We start from the raw sequence: 17,467 nt of genomic DNA, 5'->3' as shown, positions 1-17,467 counted from the left end.
AGATACCATGCGTGTATCTCTGAACGATTCTTCTACAACCAGTAGAAGAATCATTCTATGTAGCTAGCCAAGAGTAAAAACCTTGGTCTTCAATTTCTCGCATACGCACTGTACGCCCTGAAGTAAGAAGGCCTTCCTTCTTGGAAATGTATCGCTTGCTATGTATGTAACTAGAATGTCATGGGGTTTAATGCCGGCGACCACAGAGACTGCCTCTCTCGAGACAGTTCTGTAACCACCAACAACAGCTAACAATAGAAGACGCTGAGCTCGCAAAAGAATATCCGTAAATATTGGAATTACAAATGATGAGCCCAGACAGGCGCAGCGTACAACATTATGGCCTCACAGACACCTTTGTTAAGAATATGCATGGTACGATAATTCAACCCTCAATCGGGATGGATGAATCTACGTATACCAAAGAAGGCATCGATGGCCTTCTTTGCAACAAACTGAAGGTGCTCCTTGAATTGAAGCCTCTCATCAAGGATGACAACCAGATATTTCTGAACGGTAACATACCTAATCGGAAGGCCGTCCATCACAACCCGCGGGTGACGAGTTGCGATTAGAAGACCCTTCAGAAACATCATAGTGGTGGAAACCTTCTTATGCCGAAGAATCCACAATCTTAGTACCTTACATGCCTGTGTCTATCTTGGCATGCAAATTGCCCTCGACCAGCAGCAACCCATCGTCGGCAAAAGCCACGATGCGACAGCCGCCGGGCATCCGCAATCGCATGAGAATCGAACTCAACGATCTAGATGAGTGGACCTAGAACACTGCCCTGAGGCAGGGTTTTTCCTACCTCCGAGCTGCCGTCACGAAGTACGACAGTTCTGTCGCTGAAGTAGCTCAAGAGAGTTCTAATCTCATTTAGCGTGCGTCAACGCTGCTGAAGTTGAAACAATGCAGAGGGGCACCACAAGTTATTGAAGACCCCGGATATGTCCAAAAAGAGGCCGAGTAAATATTTTCACTCGTTGGATGAAACCAGATCCATTACCCTAAGAATTGCGTCCTCTGTACCCTTGCCGGGGCGAAAGCCATACTGATCGTCTATCAGCATATGGTTAGAAGTCAACCTACAATTGGAGGTACAAGACCTTCTCGAAAACTTTACCTACTACAGGCAAGAGCGTCAGAGGACGGTAAGAAGAACTTACAGTGGGATCCTTTTCGGCACCTTTGAAGAGAAATTTCAACATACCACGTTTCCAACACGCTGGGAAATACTCAGCAAAAAGCATCCTAGTAAAAACCCCAGTCAAAGGGCCAAGAATCACCAGCAACGTGCGAACAAGGAGCTCCACTGTGATACCATCATATCCGGAGGCTTTATTCCCAGCCAGGCTACAAATTACTTGGCGGACTTGCGCCTCAGTAATTTCAGAAGACAAATTCTCAGAGCGAAAACCTACAACTTCCCTGTTAACACCTCGATGATACGAGGTTTCACCAACGTCGGTATCAACTGGAAGCAGCTCGTTCATCAGAAGAGTGAGGAAACGATCTTTGCATATAACAACTTCATCCTGGATCGAGAGAGCCGACAGAAGAATGTTTTTTTTCCGCATATGATCAAGCACTCTGTAGAAAACATTCCATGGGTCTCTGTTTCCCTGCTCTTGTACAAAAGAACGCCAGGAATCACGCTTAGAAGACCTAACGTTGTGAAAATACCCGGTCCTCTTCGATAATCCGCAATCAAAACTGCAAGTCAATCAAGATCACCCTCACGCTGTGCGGCTTTCCTGAGTCGGCTCACAGTCCGCTTCATCGCGATCAAGTTCCGAGTCCACAATCCAGCTACTCTCTCTCGACCCGTGCTTCTGGGAATCGACTGCTCAGAGGCTTCAACTACCGCAGAAAAAAAATTCTCTGCCAGGTCATCTACCGGGACCTCATTCAGACTTAGAGCAAAAACTCGAAACCTGACCGCACGATTATTTGAAAACCTAGGCCAATCCGCACGCCTCTGCAGAAAGCGTCCTGCTGAACAGGAACGTTCCCCTTAAAGACATCGCGCATCCCACCTACCAAATCAAAAACTATTAACCGGTGATCAGTCTCGCAATCATCGACTACCGACTAGTTAAGAATCCTACCAGGGATATCCTTGCCAATGGTAACATCAATGTTGGTAGCATGGAAGGCCCTCCGCAAACCGACTGCACCGGCGAAGGTATACAATTCGCCGGCTACATTAAAAACATCAAAATGAGGCTGCGCGATGAAACCTTCGTTCAATCCCCCGCCAATCGTGATCCCACTGTGCCAAAGAAGCGATTTGGCATTCGCATCAAGAATAGGACGACCCGCTACCAACCTAACAATCCTATCCCGTCTTTCCAAATGCTGTGCAGTGAGATCCCTGTACTAAAAATACGAACTAACGACAACCAGGTCCAGACCATTCACGGCAAGCTTAACAACGACGTGATGCGTGTCAGAGGCCTGCTGTATGAAGACGCTATCTAAAGATTTCCTGCACAGTACGGCAGATTTACTGTCACCAACGAAAATTCCTACCTGAAAAACCTAGAATCCTACCAGGATTACCACGTACGGGTGTTGCAGAAGAACATCGAGGATCCGTTTCTCGACACCTTCACCTAACTCAACTTGGACTGCATAGGCATCCTGGGCATTTAGTTGATCAAACCTAACCATCAAGAGAGTTGAAATAAATCTTAACAGCTCTTAAGTAACAACCGCACTCCTTACTATTAACAGTGTGCCTATGATTTTATAATTAAAAGGGTGTAACAATCATTTACAATTAACACAAGACGGAGCCTCTTTCCTTTTAGGACAGTCCTCACGCTTGTGGCCCTCCTCACCACAATGCGTGCAGACCGACGCATACTTACAGAACTTGGCCCTATGGCTGAACCGACAACACTTAAAGCAACGCTGCACGTCAAGGTATTCCTTGACAGGAAGCGACAGGAAGAAAAATCCATAAAGATTCGTTCCTCAGACACAAACTTCTGGTGGAGACCAGCGCCTAACTTAAAAACTCTTCGAGGCATCACGCTTGCCAGTCTTAAAAACCATTCTGCACTGTTGCTTGAACGAGTCTCATCCAAGTCAGTGTTCTGCTCTCGGATGAGAGACAGAACCTCCTTGTCGGAGAGGCTCTGCTCAATGTCATATACTATGACACGGTGCCTAGTGTCATATATTATGACATGTAGACGCTTGAGGTCGACCTTCACCTCAAGGTTCTGGACTACTGGAGACTCCTTGATGACCCGGACCGTCTCCTTATTCTCGGCGACAACTACCAGCCGTTTGCTAGTTTCGTTAATGTCCTTAAAGTATGGAACTTACCTCAAAAATACTACGATATTACTCTGCCTCGTAGCTGCCCGATTTAAACAGTAATTGACATTCAGACTTGAATGTAGCCTCGTCCATCTGAGTATTTTGCTCCCTAATGAGAGTCATCAACTCTTCCTCAGACAACCATCGATCTTTGTCATAAACTATTACTTTTGGATGCCTCTTTCCTTTAGGTCAATTTTCATGTTGGATTTTCCAATTTTGAAGGAGTCTGAGAATACCCGCACAGTCTCCTCGTCATCAGCAATGAAACTAACCGCTTACAACTTCTGGCTTACAGACAGACTGGCCTCCCGCTTTTCTTTAGCACCTCAGTGTACCGTTTACACTGAGGTCTTGTGTCTGAGACTGAAGTAGGGGCAGAAATTAACTCCTGTACCACTACTTCTTTTGGCTTAATAGCCAATGTTTCATTCCCTTGGCCAAGGCTACTAAAGGTTTTAATCACACAAGTTGGTTCTATAAATAATATTAATCATAGAAAATTAAATTGCATCTCCTTTCACCAAGTACTTAAATGTGTTCTCAAATAAATTTCATTAACACCTTCTAAAGTATGATTTATTTTACAATTATTTTATATGTTTTGTATCTTTATGTGCTTATATTATTTTGTGTGTTTATATTTTAAATAATTAATATGGGCTTTCACTATATCTACTTTTTATATTATAATTAATTGTATATTTTGTGATCCTGCTCTGATCAAAATTTTATCATGGTTTTCTTTTATCCAGCAAGCCAAATACTGTAACAGTTTGGTTTTTTATCTAGATGTAGCACATCTACCCAATCTTGATGTGATCTGTGTAACATATTATTTATGCCGATCAGAATAAAAGATTTATTTCATTAGCAAGATAATTGGTGGAATGGTTTTAATTTATATTTCTTAATACCATAGTTTGATCTTACATTCAATCTCTAGAAAGAGATGTTTTTTCAAGGTAATCATTTCTCAGTTCTGTTTTCAGAGGGGCAGGATCTAGGTCAAAACCTACAGAGTATGTTCTGAGCATTACATTCAGGAGGCAGATTGTATGTTTTATTTTTATAGTTTTATTTTATTCAGAGATTTCAGGGTATATAATTTTGGAGAATGTATACCAGTTGCTAATAAAATAGGAACGTATTTGAAATGAGTACATGAATTAAGAAAGATTATCAAGATTTAACTTTAAAAATTTCTTTACCTCTTTTGTTTTCACTGTTTCTAATATACTATCATGCCTTTCTTGATCTATCTTGAAGGCTTCTTGTAAATAAGAGAAAAGATCATTATCTTCTTCAGACAAATTTGCATCTGACCCAACGATATGTAGAATTTCATATAGAACTTCTGAATAAAGTTCTTCTACCTATAACAAAAGAAATATAATTGGACACTACATCAAACTGAAAAAATAGATTAATTAAAGGTTTATGTATGTATTTGAAAAATAAATGTTACTCAGTCCTTATCTGATAACTATTGATTCAACTATGAATACATTACATACTCTCTGATTGAAATCTTTTTTGATAATATATTTCTTTTTTTTAATGAATATTTTTATTGTAAATTTACAAAATTATAGATAAAAATAACATTTTTCTCACTCACCAAAACTCTTACAAAAGCAGGTTGTTACAGTTAGAACAAGACACATAAGTAAGCATAAAATCAAACCAGTTATTGACACCATGCATGCAGATAACACTGACTTAAGTTCTTTATATAAGTAATCCAGTACATACATCACAAAGCTGATTTTAAAATCCACCTAATTTTTTTTAAACAATAATTTCATAAAATAACAGAAAAGGGATAACAGAAAAATTCCATTACTTAAGTTTTCAAAACAAGTTAACATTGTATAGTGAAACGAGGTCATAATGGCTGAAGTACAGTTGCAAAATGGATAGTCAAATTAAATTAAGATTCTTTGTAAATGTCATCCTAACCTTTGATTTATGTTCTTTAATGTTTTTATCTAAATATTTTTATTCATTTTAATTTACTTTTCCACTCAAATCTCTTACACATTAGTTTATTAATTTTAACACAAATTTTAATTTTATTTAAAAACAGATTTTGAGCATTTTACTGTTTTCTAACTTATTTCAATTATTGTTCAGTACTACTCGAATCACATTTACTATGATTCGAGTATCACAGGATACTGTGATTACACAGGATACTATCACAGTGATTCGGAATCACATTTAACACTATGTAATGCATCCCCTCCCACTGCACTGAGCTTCACCTAACATGATATTTATCTTACAGTAAAGCTTCCTTCCACTAACAAATTACCTAAGGTTAGATTACTTAATGACATGGTCCATCAATCCAGTTTTGTTTTCTTCTATAAAATTATGCCACTTCTTCAATTCTTTTTTCCAGTTTTTCAAGAAAATAAAAATTTAATTTTTCAATATGTTTTCTTTAATACACTTCTTCAAAACTCACTAGACCTTTTTCTTCATCTAAATATCAACATTATCTTAAATTTTTAATAATAAATGAAAAAATAAATAAATGAAATAAATAAATTAAAACTATTATTAAATGTAATGAATAAGTAGATTTAATTTTCTAATATTAAACAATCAGAAAAACATAAAGTACTGGCAACAGTAATAATACGATGGAGTAAATTATTAGAGTAAAATATATAATTTTTTAAGGTTAAGTAAAAAAGAAACTAACTGAACCTAAAGACTTATCATGAAAATAGTACAGTCTTGTGCCAAGTATCCAAACAAGATTGTACATTTTGCGGGACTGAAGCCAAACCTTTTTTTACTGGAGCAGTGAAGTAATATCTCTCATCATGTGGTATTTCATTCATAAAATTACTAATTAAAATTTTTATTCGGTCATCACTTTTCACAATAAGTAGTATATTTAAATTAATTAAAAAAAGATAATAATAGGATAGTAAAAGTAATACTCTGTAAACCCGTTTTTATTAGATATAAAAAGACATGAATTTCCCTAAATACTATTACTATTTTATTAGTTTAATAAACTATTTATTTAGAAACAACATCAGTTTAATATTGTCATTTAACTGTTTTTGATGGTCCTTATGGTTTAGTGAATGGAAATAGAATGTGATGAAATCATACTGAAAAAAATCAATGTTATTACTTATTCAGGAAATAACAGAATTGGTGGCCAATTATAGTTTCTTGATATTAATTTTGTAGCACATGGGTAATTTCAAGACTTCTGTGATTCAAGCCCACAATCATCTGTATGAAAGGCAGAGATGCTATCCTTCTGCCATGGAGGTTGGCATAAAATAATAACTGACATAAACAGTGGCAGCTCACATATAGGCACTGTAGAACTGCAGCAGCCCCTATTTCCACTTAATAAAATGAGTAGTTTTTCTTTTTACTTGTACAATACATAATCCTTAAGCTTAATGTCAGTAGCCATCCCTGCGGTTTATGAAAAAGTTATAAAAATCTTTGTATGGAACTGTACGCTTCACAGTTCCAGCAGCATGGTGTCTGGCTGTTTTGCACATGTACGGATAGCTGCAAGAGAGAGAGAGGGAGAGAGAGAGAGCACACAGTGCCGACCCTGGAGTGCTGGTGGAAGTTAGTTTTGTTTTTACTCCATGTGTGTATGGAACATTCCTTGTTTGTTCCCTTTTCTAGTTTAGTTGATTGATGGAAGGAATACAAAATTGATTTAGGTGTTTTTTCAGTAGTGATCAGAAGATGATGGAAAGCAAGGGGTCTTTGATTGCCAAATACTGTCCAAAAACACACTGGAAGGGCGAAAGAGAAGGTAATTAAATCTAATTATGTATTTGTTTCTGTGAACATAGAAATTTAAATTAAGCACTTTTGGACTACAGTGTTTTTAAGCAGACATTTTATTAAGTTATCTAAAAAATACTAAAAAATAAAAGTTATCTAAATACTAAAAAATATTATCTGTACTGACATTTCATTATTTATTCAATTAAACCGAATATAGTTTTTAAACAAATTGTGCTTAAAAACCGTGTACCGTATTCATGAATGTAATAAAATGTAGAATTAGATTATTATCCTGCTTCCAGCTATTCTATTTGATTAATTTTTTTTCAGATCCTTTATTTTACAGAAAACTTTAGCCATGGCCTTGAAAAGGCCCAGAAAAAAAATTTCTGGAGCAACACCCCCACCAATTTTAGCAACAAGCTGCCACTGGACATAAGTTAATAAGTTAAAGAATGATAAAATTGAAGTACTAGTGAGAACTTTAGATATAAATTGTCAGCATGGATTTTGCACTAATATATTAAAAATGCTTGTAGTATTGTAATTAAAGTTAATTAGCAAACAGAAGTTAAAATTTAAACTCTGTTCTCTAAGGTGAAAATTATTATTTGATTTAAGACTTTTCAAATGCCCTGATAATTTATTTATTTTCTAACTGAGAGAGAAAAATAAACTATGAGCAAAAAGTTAGTCCTGTGTTAAGCTGTCATAAAATTTGTTCTAAAAAATTTCAAATGGCAATATTTTGAAGTTTTGTCCAAAAAGAATTATTTTTAAAAAATGTTTGAAATTTTACCTTTTGCTTTGGAACAAAAGTTGAAAAAACCATTTCCACCTAAATTTATATAATTTATTAAAAAAATTAATTTTCCATTTGATACGTTAAATAAATAAGTTTAAAAAAATTAGACAACTTCTTACTTAGGAATTATTCACTGTCCGATAAAATCTGACCACAAACTTGATTAGTTAGAAAAAATAATAAAATTTACAGGATGAAGCAGACAAGAATTAGCTAAAAAAAACATATTTATGTCTGGAATATTTTTATGATTTTTTCTATAAAATTATTTTCCTAGAAAATTTTTGATGATTTTTTTTATGAACTAAATACTCACAATTGTTAAATATAACCTTATGGTTTTCAATGCCCTCAAGCAAGAGAGAGACACATGTAACTTCTAAAACTTACACAGATATTCCCACAACAACAAACAACATAAGCTAATCTTAATAGAAAAAAAAGAGAAGTGAAGAGGCTTACCACTGCCTTCTTCATGGGTACAGAATATATTGTTGCACATCTATATACCAAATGCACCAAAGTACAAGTGATATTTGGTTCTACAAGTAATACTTTTACTTTGTTTACCATGAGAACTGGCTATATAATAAATATCATTCATTACTCTAATAAAAAGCAATACAATTTGAAAGAAATAAAATCATAAATACATGGGAAAATAATTAATTATAATACACACTTTTAAAATGAAAATAAAGAACTCTCTTTTAGAAACTCTCTTTTAGAAATAGTACTCCCTTGATATGTCCCAAATTATCATCACTACTTTTAAAATATTCAATGGTACCAATCCTCCCTTATGTATAGCCACATGTATAGTAATGTTAAATATACCATTTTATTTAGGCCAATGATAATTGTGTTCACTTCCACTAATGAAACTAAAGAACTTTCGACCAGATATCTAATTCACAGTATAATGAATATAATTTATAGGAATACAGTTGCGGTAACCTTTTTGTATTTATATCACATAAGAGATTCTGTAACTTTATTTTTTTGGTGGAACTGAAGCAAGCAATGGGCCGATGAAAATAGATAAAAGACATAAAAATACAAGTTGAAACATGATTTAAGATCTCTTTGTTTAATTTAAGATTGGCAAAATAAATAATATAAACATAAAATTGTTTTTGGTTTCTTCTCTGAAAAACAATAATTTTACCTTCTAAAGATTCTATCAGATCTTAAAAGATTTCTTCCAGCTTACAAGTAATATTTTGTTAGAAATAAAACTAAAATGTAAGGAAAAATGTAAACTTTTTTCCAAAAATCAGTATTATTTTTTTTAAAAGAATCTCCATGTTTATTGTTTAATAAAATTTAAATATTACATGAACATTTTGTTTTCCAAGTTGTGTGATTTATAAAAAAATTCTATAAAGTAATTATTTTTACTAATTCTGAAAGTTTTTATAATTAATAAAGTAAGAAACGTTATATGGCAATACCCTGACAAGAGATTTTTTTAAAGTAATTTTTAAATAAAAAATACTCTTGATCTATAGTAAATGGTGCAAGTGAAGCAATGTACTTTTAAATCACTAACAATGGGGAATCCTAAAAATGTCAGAAATTTTTTAATAAAAATATAACTACTTCCTTCATTAATTACTGAATAAAAAAAATCTGATGAGGACACCACATAACTTCCTTGTCATCTATTACATTACATACACACATTTTTTGGTGCACGTCATTTAAACTTATTTCATTTGAAAGTGAGATATGATCCTCCAATTCTTTAATAAAGTGGACTGTTACAGAATTGCTAAAATATTAGTTATTAAGATCAAATATTTTTATACAATTATTAATTCAACAATCTTACGTGAAATATTAGGATAGAATAAAAGTCTCTTTATTACTCTTTAAATAAATGTAAATCTTATATGTATCTAATGCTATGTTTTTTTTTTAGATTATTATGATGTAACCATCAACAAAATGAAAACAAAAACCAATAATCAGATGTTTCACCAAATCTGATCTGGACACCACATGACTTACTTGTATGCCTATTAAATTACATACACACTTTTTTAAAATGAAAAGTACATAAATTTTGTTTCATTAATAACTTCTGATATTTTTTCATATTTTATTTTTTTTATTTTTATTGTTATTATTGAATTATTTATTATAATTTTTTTTTTTAGAATCAGAGGTTAATTAATAAATCAATATATTTAAACAAAAAAAAAGTTAAAAAAGAGGAGTAGAAGTCTGATTTGAACCGATGTACCTTACCCTAAGATACAAATATTTCATTAATTAAAATTTTAGTTGGCTATTACTCTGAAACCAATAAAAACAAGTCCACCCATGACATATCATTGAAAAGCTCTCAATTAGGGCTTATTATTGCAGTTAATAAAAAGTCCAAAATTCATTTTTTTTTTCATTTTGAGCTTTTTTGAACACTTTTGGTTCAATCAATTGCAATGAAAAGGGGAAGTCCACAACTAGATGTTACAGTCCCAAATTCAAAATTTCAACATCCTACGGCTAATAATTTTTGAGTTATGCGAGATATGTATATATGTGAATATATACATAAAGATGTCACACGCCGAAACTAGTCAAGATGGATTCAGGGATGGTCAAAATGGATATTTCCATTGAAATCTGAAAACCTAATTTTTTCAAAATCACAATACTAACGTTACTTTGCACAAATAAATAAAAAAAAAAAAATGCTGATCTCCCTAGCAGAGTGGTAGCACAGCAAACTTTCATCCAGGGATCCCGGGTTTAAATTCAGGTCTGGTATGGAATCTTTCAAATGCTATAGAACTCCATTTTCATATTCCCAAATACAATCTTTCAAAGCTTCTGCGGTGAATTAATTCATCATGCAGAAAAAATAAACCTTGATTGGTTTTGACTTTTCAAGCATTACACATATGTACATTTGATAGAGATTGCATATGTTATTCATTTTTTGGATTTACATAAATCAAATCAAAGGAAATAATTTTTAAAATAATACATAGCAAGTTGATATTTTACAGATTTTTAAATAATTATAATCAGAAATTTGGTGTAAAATTGTTTGAGTTGTTTTATTTTGATTCAAATTTACTTTCAAAAGGTAAATAATTTATAAATGATTGCCTTGGATCTTACTTAAAAATATTTTATTTCTTTCATACTTAATTAAGTAAAATATTGTTGAATTCACTCTCCCTACATGCTTTGAACTTATGGGCAAATTTCTAAAAATTTAGTAATCATAAAGATTGGAAACATGAATAGTAAAGAAACTATCTTTAATTAAAGAAAAAAAATTAAAGCAATAAAATAAAATTAACTTTAATAACAAATTTAACCAAATTTAATGTATAAACAGTTTCAGTATTACTGTCATTACTCTAAAACTGTTTAATTAATGAAAACCAGTAGCAGAATCATATAATAAAAGATGTACTTTTTTTATTGATGAAATAAACATCAATTTATAAAACTGGTTAAAAGATAATAATTTTCTTGCAATTTAAAATAAAATTCAACATATGTCTTAAATATCTAACTAATTTTTCTCAGATCAGATATGGTGTGTATTAAATGAAAATTAATTATAAAAATGCCATAACACTTAACTGAAGTAGTTCTTAGAAAAAACTTGTTACTTGAATAATTTAAATTGCTTCAAATTATATATGTAATTAAAACATTCATTTATAATGTGCAGCTAAATAAACTTTACACAACTAATGGCATATAATTGACTACTTCAAATTGATCTCTAAGAAATTTTTTTAAATTTATTCTTCTTTTTTTTAAATGGGCATTTAGCCAATACAACTGGAATTAAGACAGTGCACTGTCAAATATTTTTTTATTTTATTATTACTTACAATCAGCAGCAACAATGAATTAGTTGAAACTATTTTTATAAAATACAGCTAAATACTAGTTTTTACATTAAATAAAAAAGTATATGACATTTTTAGTAACATATATAACTATAATTAACTGGTTTTATGCACTCCACCATTCGATTCTGTATTAATATCTCTTCTCTAAATGCTACATCATTTAAATTATTGTTTTACTGTATACTAATTTCTGTTTCCCCATCAGATTTTTCACTGATCTTTTACTCTACAGGTTTGAGAATAAACTTTTTTTTTCTCTAACAGTCATAAAATTTATCAACTTAAAACATTATGAAACCATTTAATTTTTAATACTTTTGTGTAATGTACATTTAAGAACCTTCTATTCTTAGAATTTCTGCTTTACTTGTTATCCATGCTTCAGTACCATAAAATGCTTCATTCCATATATATTTTTTTTTTTTTAATCAATTATAAATTATTATTATAAAAATAAATTTTAAACAAAAAAATAAATTCTTCATCAATCTTTTGTTAAATTTTAAATTCTTCAAATTAAAAACAATTACTAACAACTTACTGGACCTTAATCTGGTTACAACTTCAAGAAGTTGAAATTTAAAATATAATTGAAAAAGTATTCTTTTTTATTTTTTAATATGGGTCTTGAAATGTTTATTATTTTTTTTTAATTTTTAGTTTATTAGAAATATGTGTAGACAAAAAGAAAATAACTATTTCATTTGAAAATAAAGCTGTGTAAAGAAGTACAAAGTTGGGAACTTCCATCTTTACTTTAAAAAAGGAGTAAATAATAAAAAAAAAAATGAACAGAGGCTACTGATAAACATGAACTAAGATTAGTTGAAAGTGGGAGTATTCTTTTTTTACTGGATGTTTTCTAAATAATTTTCTTAAATTTTAATCTGAAAATTTTTAATATAACAGAATTATAAGCTAATGCATCATTATGCTATTACAGTCATTTAATTCTAAGCAATAACGATGAGAAAATATGAAAAATGTTTAAATCACCTACCCAGAGCATATAAATGTTTTTATTTTAAAAATTCTTTTATTTAAGTTATCTTAAAAAACTTAGAATGGTACTATCAGAGAATCTGCTTGTATAAAATAAAAACTGAATCACCAAAAACTGTCTACTTTATAATAAGTAAGACATGAAAATACATTTAAAAAGACAGTACAAAATATATTGAGAGCCTTCCGTGAACTAATATACAAGGAAAGTTAAGTGGCAAGATAAACATATTTAACAAACATACTGATATTTTTTAAGAAATCCTTGAAGGAAAACTGAACTGCAAGAAGGGAAGAAAATCACGATAAAGATGACTTTAGTACAAAACATTTTCAAAGTACTTATTTGAAGTTCCTCATGGTAGTAGATAAAATTTTATATGAAATAAAAGTGACAGTTTGGAGATCAGAAATGATTTTTCAATTTCTTTTCAACGGTGTGATACATTTTTAATTCAATAAATAGCAAGTATGTATTTTAATAGAAAAGTTTCAAATCTGTTACCTCGCATGAAAAACAAGCTGAAATTGATTTGCCTAGAGTACCTCAATATCAGATCTTATTAATATACTGGACTAGCAAACCCTCAGTCAAAATTTCAAATCATTGCTTGCATAAATAACGTTTCAATTTTTATATATAAACATATTTCTGTAAATATTTTTCTATGATATGTATAATTTTTTCATACAGTTCATAGATATTTCATACAGATTAGAAATATCATTTACACTAGTCTACGTAAACAATGCTTAGACCCCCTCACACATACATACACACACACACACACGCGCGCGCACACACACACACACACACACACACACACACACACACACACACACACACACACATAGAGAGAGAGAGAGAGAGAGAGAGAGAGAGAGAGAGAGAGAGAGAGAGAGGGAGAGGGAGAGAGAGATGTAGGATTTTTTGGATTTGTTTATTCAAATTACCAAATTTTTTTTGAAAGTTTGATTTGTTTTTTTTTGTATATCGTAATCACAGTGTTCTAGTAATAAGATCAGTAATGTAAATTGCTATTTTTGGTAAAAATAACTTTATTCTGCAGTCTACATCAGGTTTTGTCGATCGTGTTTGGGTTAATCATATATAAACAGAAAACAAACACAAATCAAGAAAATGAGTTAAGATGGAAATGGGAAAAATCTGAAATAGTGTGCTTTTAGCTTTTGTTTCGTATGAAACGAAAAGAAAACATGAAATAAAAACTTTTAGCAATTTACAGATGTAATTTTAATAACGATTTTTTTAAATATTGTGCAATATAATCTTACTGCATATAATGTCTGGTTGAATATTCACCTACTACCGATAGATTTCAAGTAGTTTCCGATCTTAAGTAGTTTTCTTGAAAAATTTGGACGAAATTTTTCTCTGAGTAATCTAAAATATGAGTAGTTTAATATAAAAATACTTGAAAATTCCATGTTAAAAAAAATAACAAAAAAAGTATAGAAAACATGAAAATAAAAACAGTGCAGTAACATACACGTTATTGTAATTTTATATAGATAATTACAGCATAATATACTAGAATTAATTAACAATAATATGCATTATATAAATAGGAATATATATTACAACATACATACACATAAACAGTACGTTACGAAAACTGTAATATCTTATAGAGTTTTCTTGGGAATAAACCTTTTTTCTTGAAATATTTTTTTTATTTACAATTTTATTACGAAAAGTTACATCACCCATAACCTAATAAAATTCTAAAACAATATCAATTTTTTATTAAACCGCTGATATCTGAATAATATTTTAACCGATTCTGATAACTAAAATACCAAATTAAAATTCAATAATTTCTGAAATTATCTGCCAGAACCATACGGCTTCTCTTACTGAATGTGATTTAGTCAGCGACGTAAAATATTACTTCACTAAAAATAGCAAGCACTCTGGTTAAACTCAACAATGGAATTATATGGATAAATTTACCACTAAAAACCAATCTCAAATTTTAATAAAAATAGTGATAAAGAATTAGGGAACATAGTAACTTGCCAGGAAATACACGTACGTTATACGCTATAAAAACTGTATTTTTATTTCTGATTGAGTGTTATGTAAATAATATGTAGACTACAATATTATAATTCGATAAAATTAAAACATTTAAACGGGTTTCAAAGAAATATTTAAAAAAAAGAAAATCTATTCCTAATTATATCGAGCAGATCATAAGTTATAAAAAAACTGACAACAAAATTGTAGTACTTTCCTGGCACAGATTATTAATTCGTATATAGTGGAAAAATAATGATACGTGGAAAAAGTTACCCAAGATTATTTTTCTTAAGTTTTTCCGCCCCCTCCAAAATTACCTTCAAAGATTTTTTTTTTTTATTTAACTACGTTAAATATGTTAAATGGAAGAAACTAAAAAAAAATCCACTGAAAAATGATGAAATTTTATCGTAATATTATTAAAAGTTTAAATAAATCAATTAAAAAATTAATAAATCGATATTTTTAAACTTTAATCGGCTCTCCCACCCCCAATATTGCCTCGAAGTATTTTTTGGGGTCACTTGCAGTACTGCTATAGCTAAGAAGAAAAAAAAATCGGTTAAAATATTCAATAAATAAAAGAATTGCTTTTTTCGATTTTTTGAGGAGGTGGAATTTTGGGGACCAACACTTTTAAAAACGGTAAGATAATCGTGCACGCATGTACAAAGTGGAGTTATGTTTACAAACTTTAGAGAAAATTGACCCCAAAAAACTATCTACCACATTCTATGGATTGTCCCCAAAATTTTAGTATCAAATTGTTATCTGGAGTGCCTGGGTCATAAAACGTCGAAAAATGCAAAAGAAACCCATTCCCCATGTTTTGATTATTAACATAATTCCCTTCTTTCCAGGAACGTAATATATATATATATATATATATATATATATATATATTTATTTATTTATATTTATATATACCATACATAGTGTAACAGGACCAGGGTAACGTATTCCTTCCAATTAAGAAGAAGTATGAGAAAATAATAATGTAAGGAACTAAAAGGGATCCTTTTCTCAGGCTAACAGGTCCGTTTAACAATCTGTTCTTTTTAATACAGACAATGGCACCCCCAACAGCTGTTGTCCGACGAGAAGGGTTACCGGACCAGAATAAGAATTTTTGGAAAAACGTAAGGGCGTGGAAGATGAAAGTTATTAGGCTTCAGCAATTAAGGAACGAGGCGGGTACCGATTCTGCCAACTAGGAGATACAAACACTGTCAAAACCAGCGGAAACAGTTAATAGTTAAGCTAGTAGTTCTGCGAGACCGTGTTCAACACGATTGTGTGACAACACTATCAGTAAATGTTTGGTAACAAGTCAAGAATACGTCATAAGCATTCTACTGTGGACAGTGATTGAATGCAAGGAATTGTTCGGCGAGGTATTTGTAGACAATAGTGAAAGTGGCATTATTACATTAATCCATAAAGTGTAGGGTAGTTCTATTGTAAGTTGTAGAAGTAATAACATTTGCAAAGAGTTGAATTGAATGAACTTTAGACTTTCCTAATCGTATCTTGTTAATACAATATTAGTTAATTATATTAGTTAATTAGCGGTCATTATAACGTTCTTAATAAATTGGACTATTCTGGTTTTTATAATTTAATTGTCTGTAAAGTGTAGGGTAGTTCTATTGTAAGTAGTAGAAGTAATAATATTTACAGAGAGTTGAATGGAATGAACTTTAGGCTTTTCTAATCGTATCTTGTTAATACAATATTAGTTAATTACGTTAATTATATTAGTTAATTAGCGGTCATTATAACGTTCTTAATAAATAAGACTGTATTCTGGTTTTTATAATTTTTTATAATTTTTTTTGCCTGTTAACGAATTTTTTTCCTTATTTGAATTACTCTTTTGTATGTTATATATTCATGATTATTATTGTTGTTAGTACTATTATTATTATTTATTTTATCTTCTATGTTTTTAGTGTAATAAATTGTATTTATAACAAATTTTTAGTTTGTAGTCTCTCAATATCCTGGTTGAGCCGCGAACTCCGACAATACATATAATATATATTATATAAATTAAATATTATACATATACGAGGGTTATTTTTTTTCAAGGTCCGATCGGTCACGAAATTAAAACCACAGTGAAAATAAAAAAATTTTTATTTGTAACAAGTACTTACATAGTTACGCTATTTCTCTACATAGTCGCCACTCCGATTAGACATTTGTCGTAGCGCGGTACCAACTTTCCAATACCCTCGTCATAGAACGGAGCCGCCTGTATTTTCAGCCGTGTTTCTACGCTGGTCTGCAGATCGATGTCTGTGCCAAAATTTTATCCTCCTAGCCAGCGTTTCATGTGACCAAAGAGGTGAAAATCGGATGGAGCCAAGTCCGGGCTATATGGTGGGCGAATAAGAATTAGCGGAGAGGAATGTTGTCGTCAGGAATTGTCTTTCTCTATGACAATGCTCGGCCGCACACTGTATTCTCGTATTCTTTTTTTTTAACCAATCATAAGGTGAGAGTAATTCTTATCATTATCAGGCACGAAATTCCAACCAATCTTATTCGTTGTTTTTTAAGCAATCATAAGGTGAGTGTAATTCTTATCATTATCAGGCACGAAATTCC

The 17,467-nt window shown here is 31.3% G+C and overlaps 1 protein-coding gene across 6 annotated transcripts in view; it reads right to left on the bottom strand.

The window, feature by feature from the left end:
* Window positions 1–17,467, bottom strand: part of stac (C2 and C2B_Munc13-like domain-containing protein staccato) — a 352,276-nt gene that overhangs the window by 49,613 nt on the left and 285,196 nt on the right. For all 6 annotated transcript variants that reach the window (XM_075366199.1, XM_075366201.1, XM_075366200.1 and 3 more), the window contains one exon: window positions 4,548–4,712. In XM_075366199.1, the coding sequence (XP_075222314.1) occupies window positions 4,548–4,712 (165 nt within the window). The remainder of the gene's footprint in view (window positions 1–4,547; window positions 4,713–17,467) is intronic.

This window comes from Lycorma delicatula, chromosome 5 (genome assembly GCF_047948215.1).
Source record: "Lycorma delicatula isolate Av1 chromosome 5, ASM4794821v1, whole genome shotgun sequence".
Taxonomy (NCBI): domain Eukaryota; kingdom Metazoa; phylum Arthropoda; class Insecta; order Hemiptera; family Fulgoridae; genus Lycorma; species Lycorma delicatula.
This window is presented reverse-complemented; position numbering and strand designations above follow the sequence as displayed.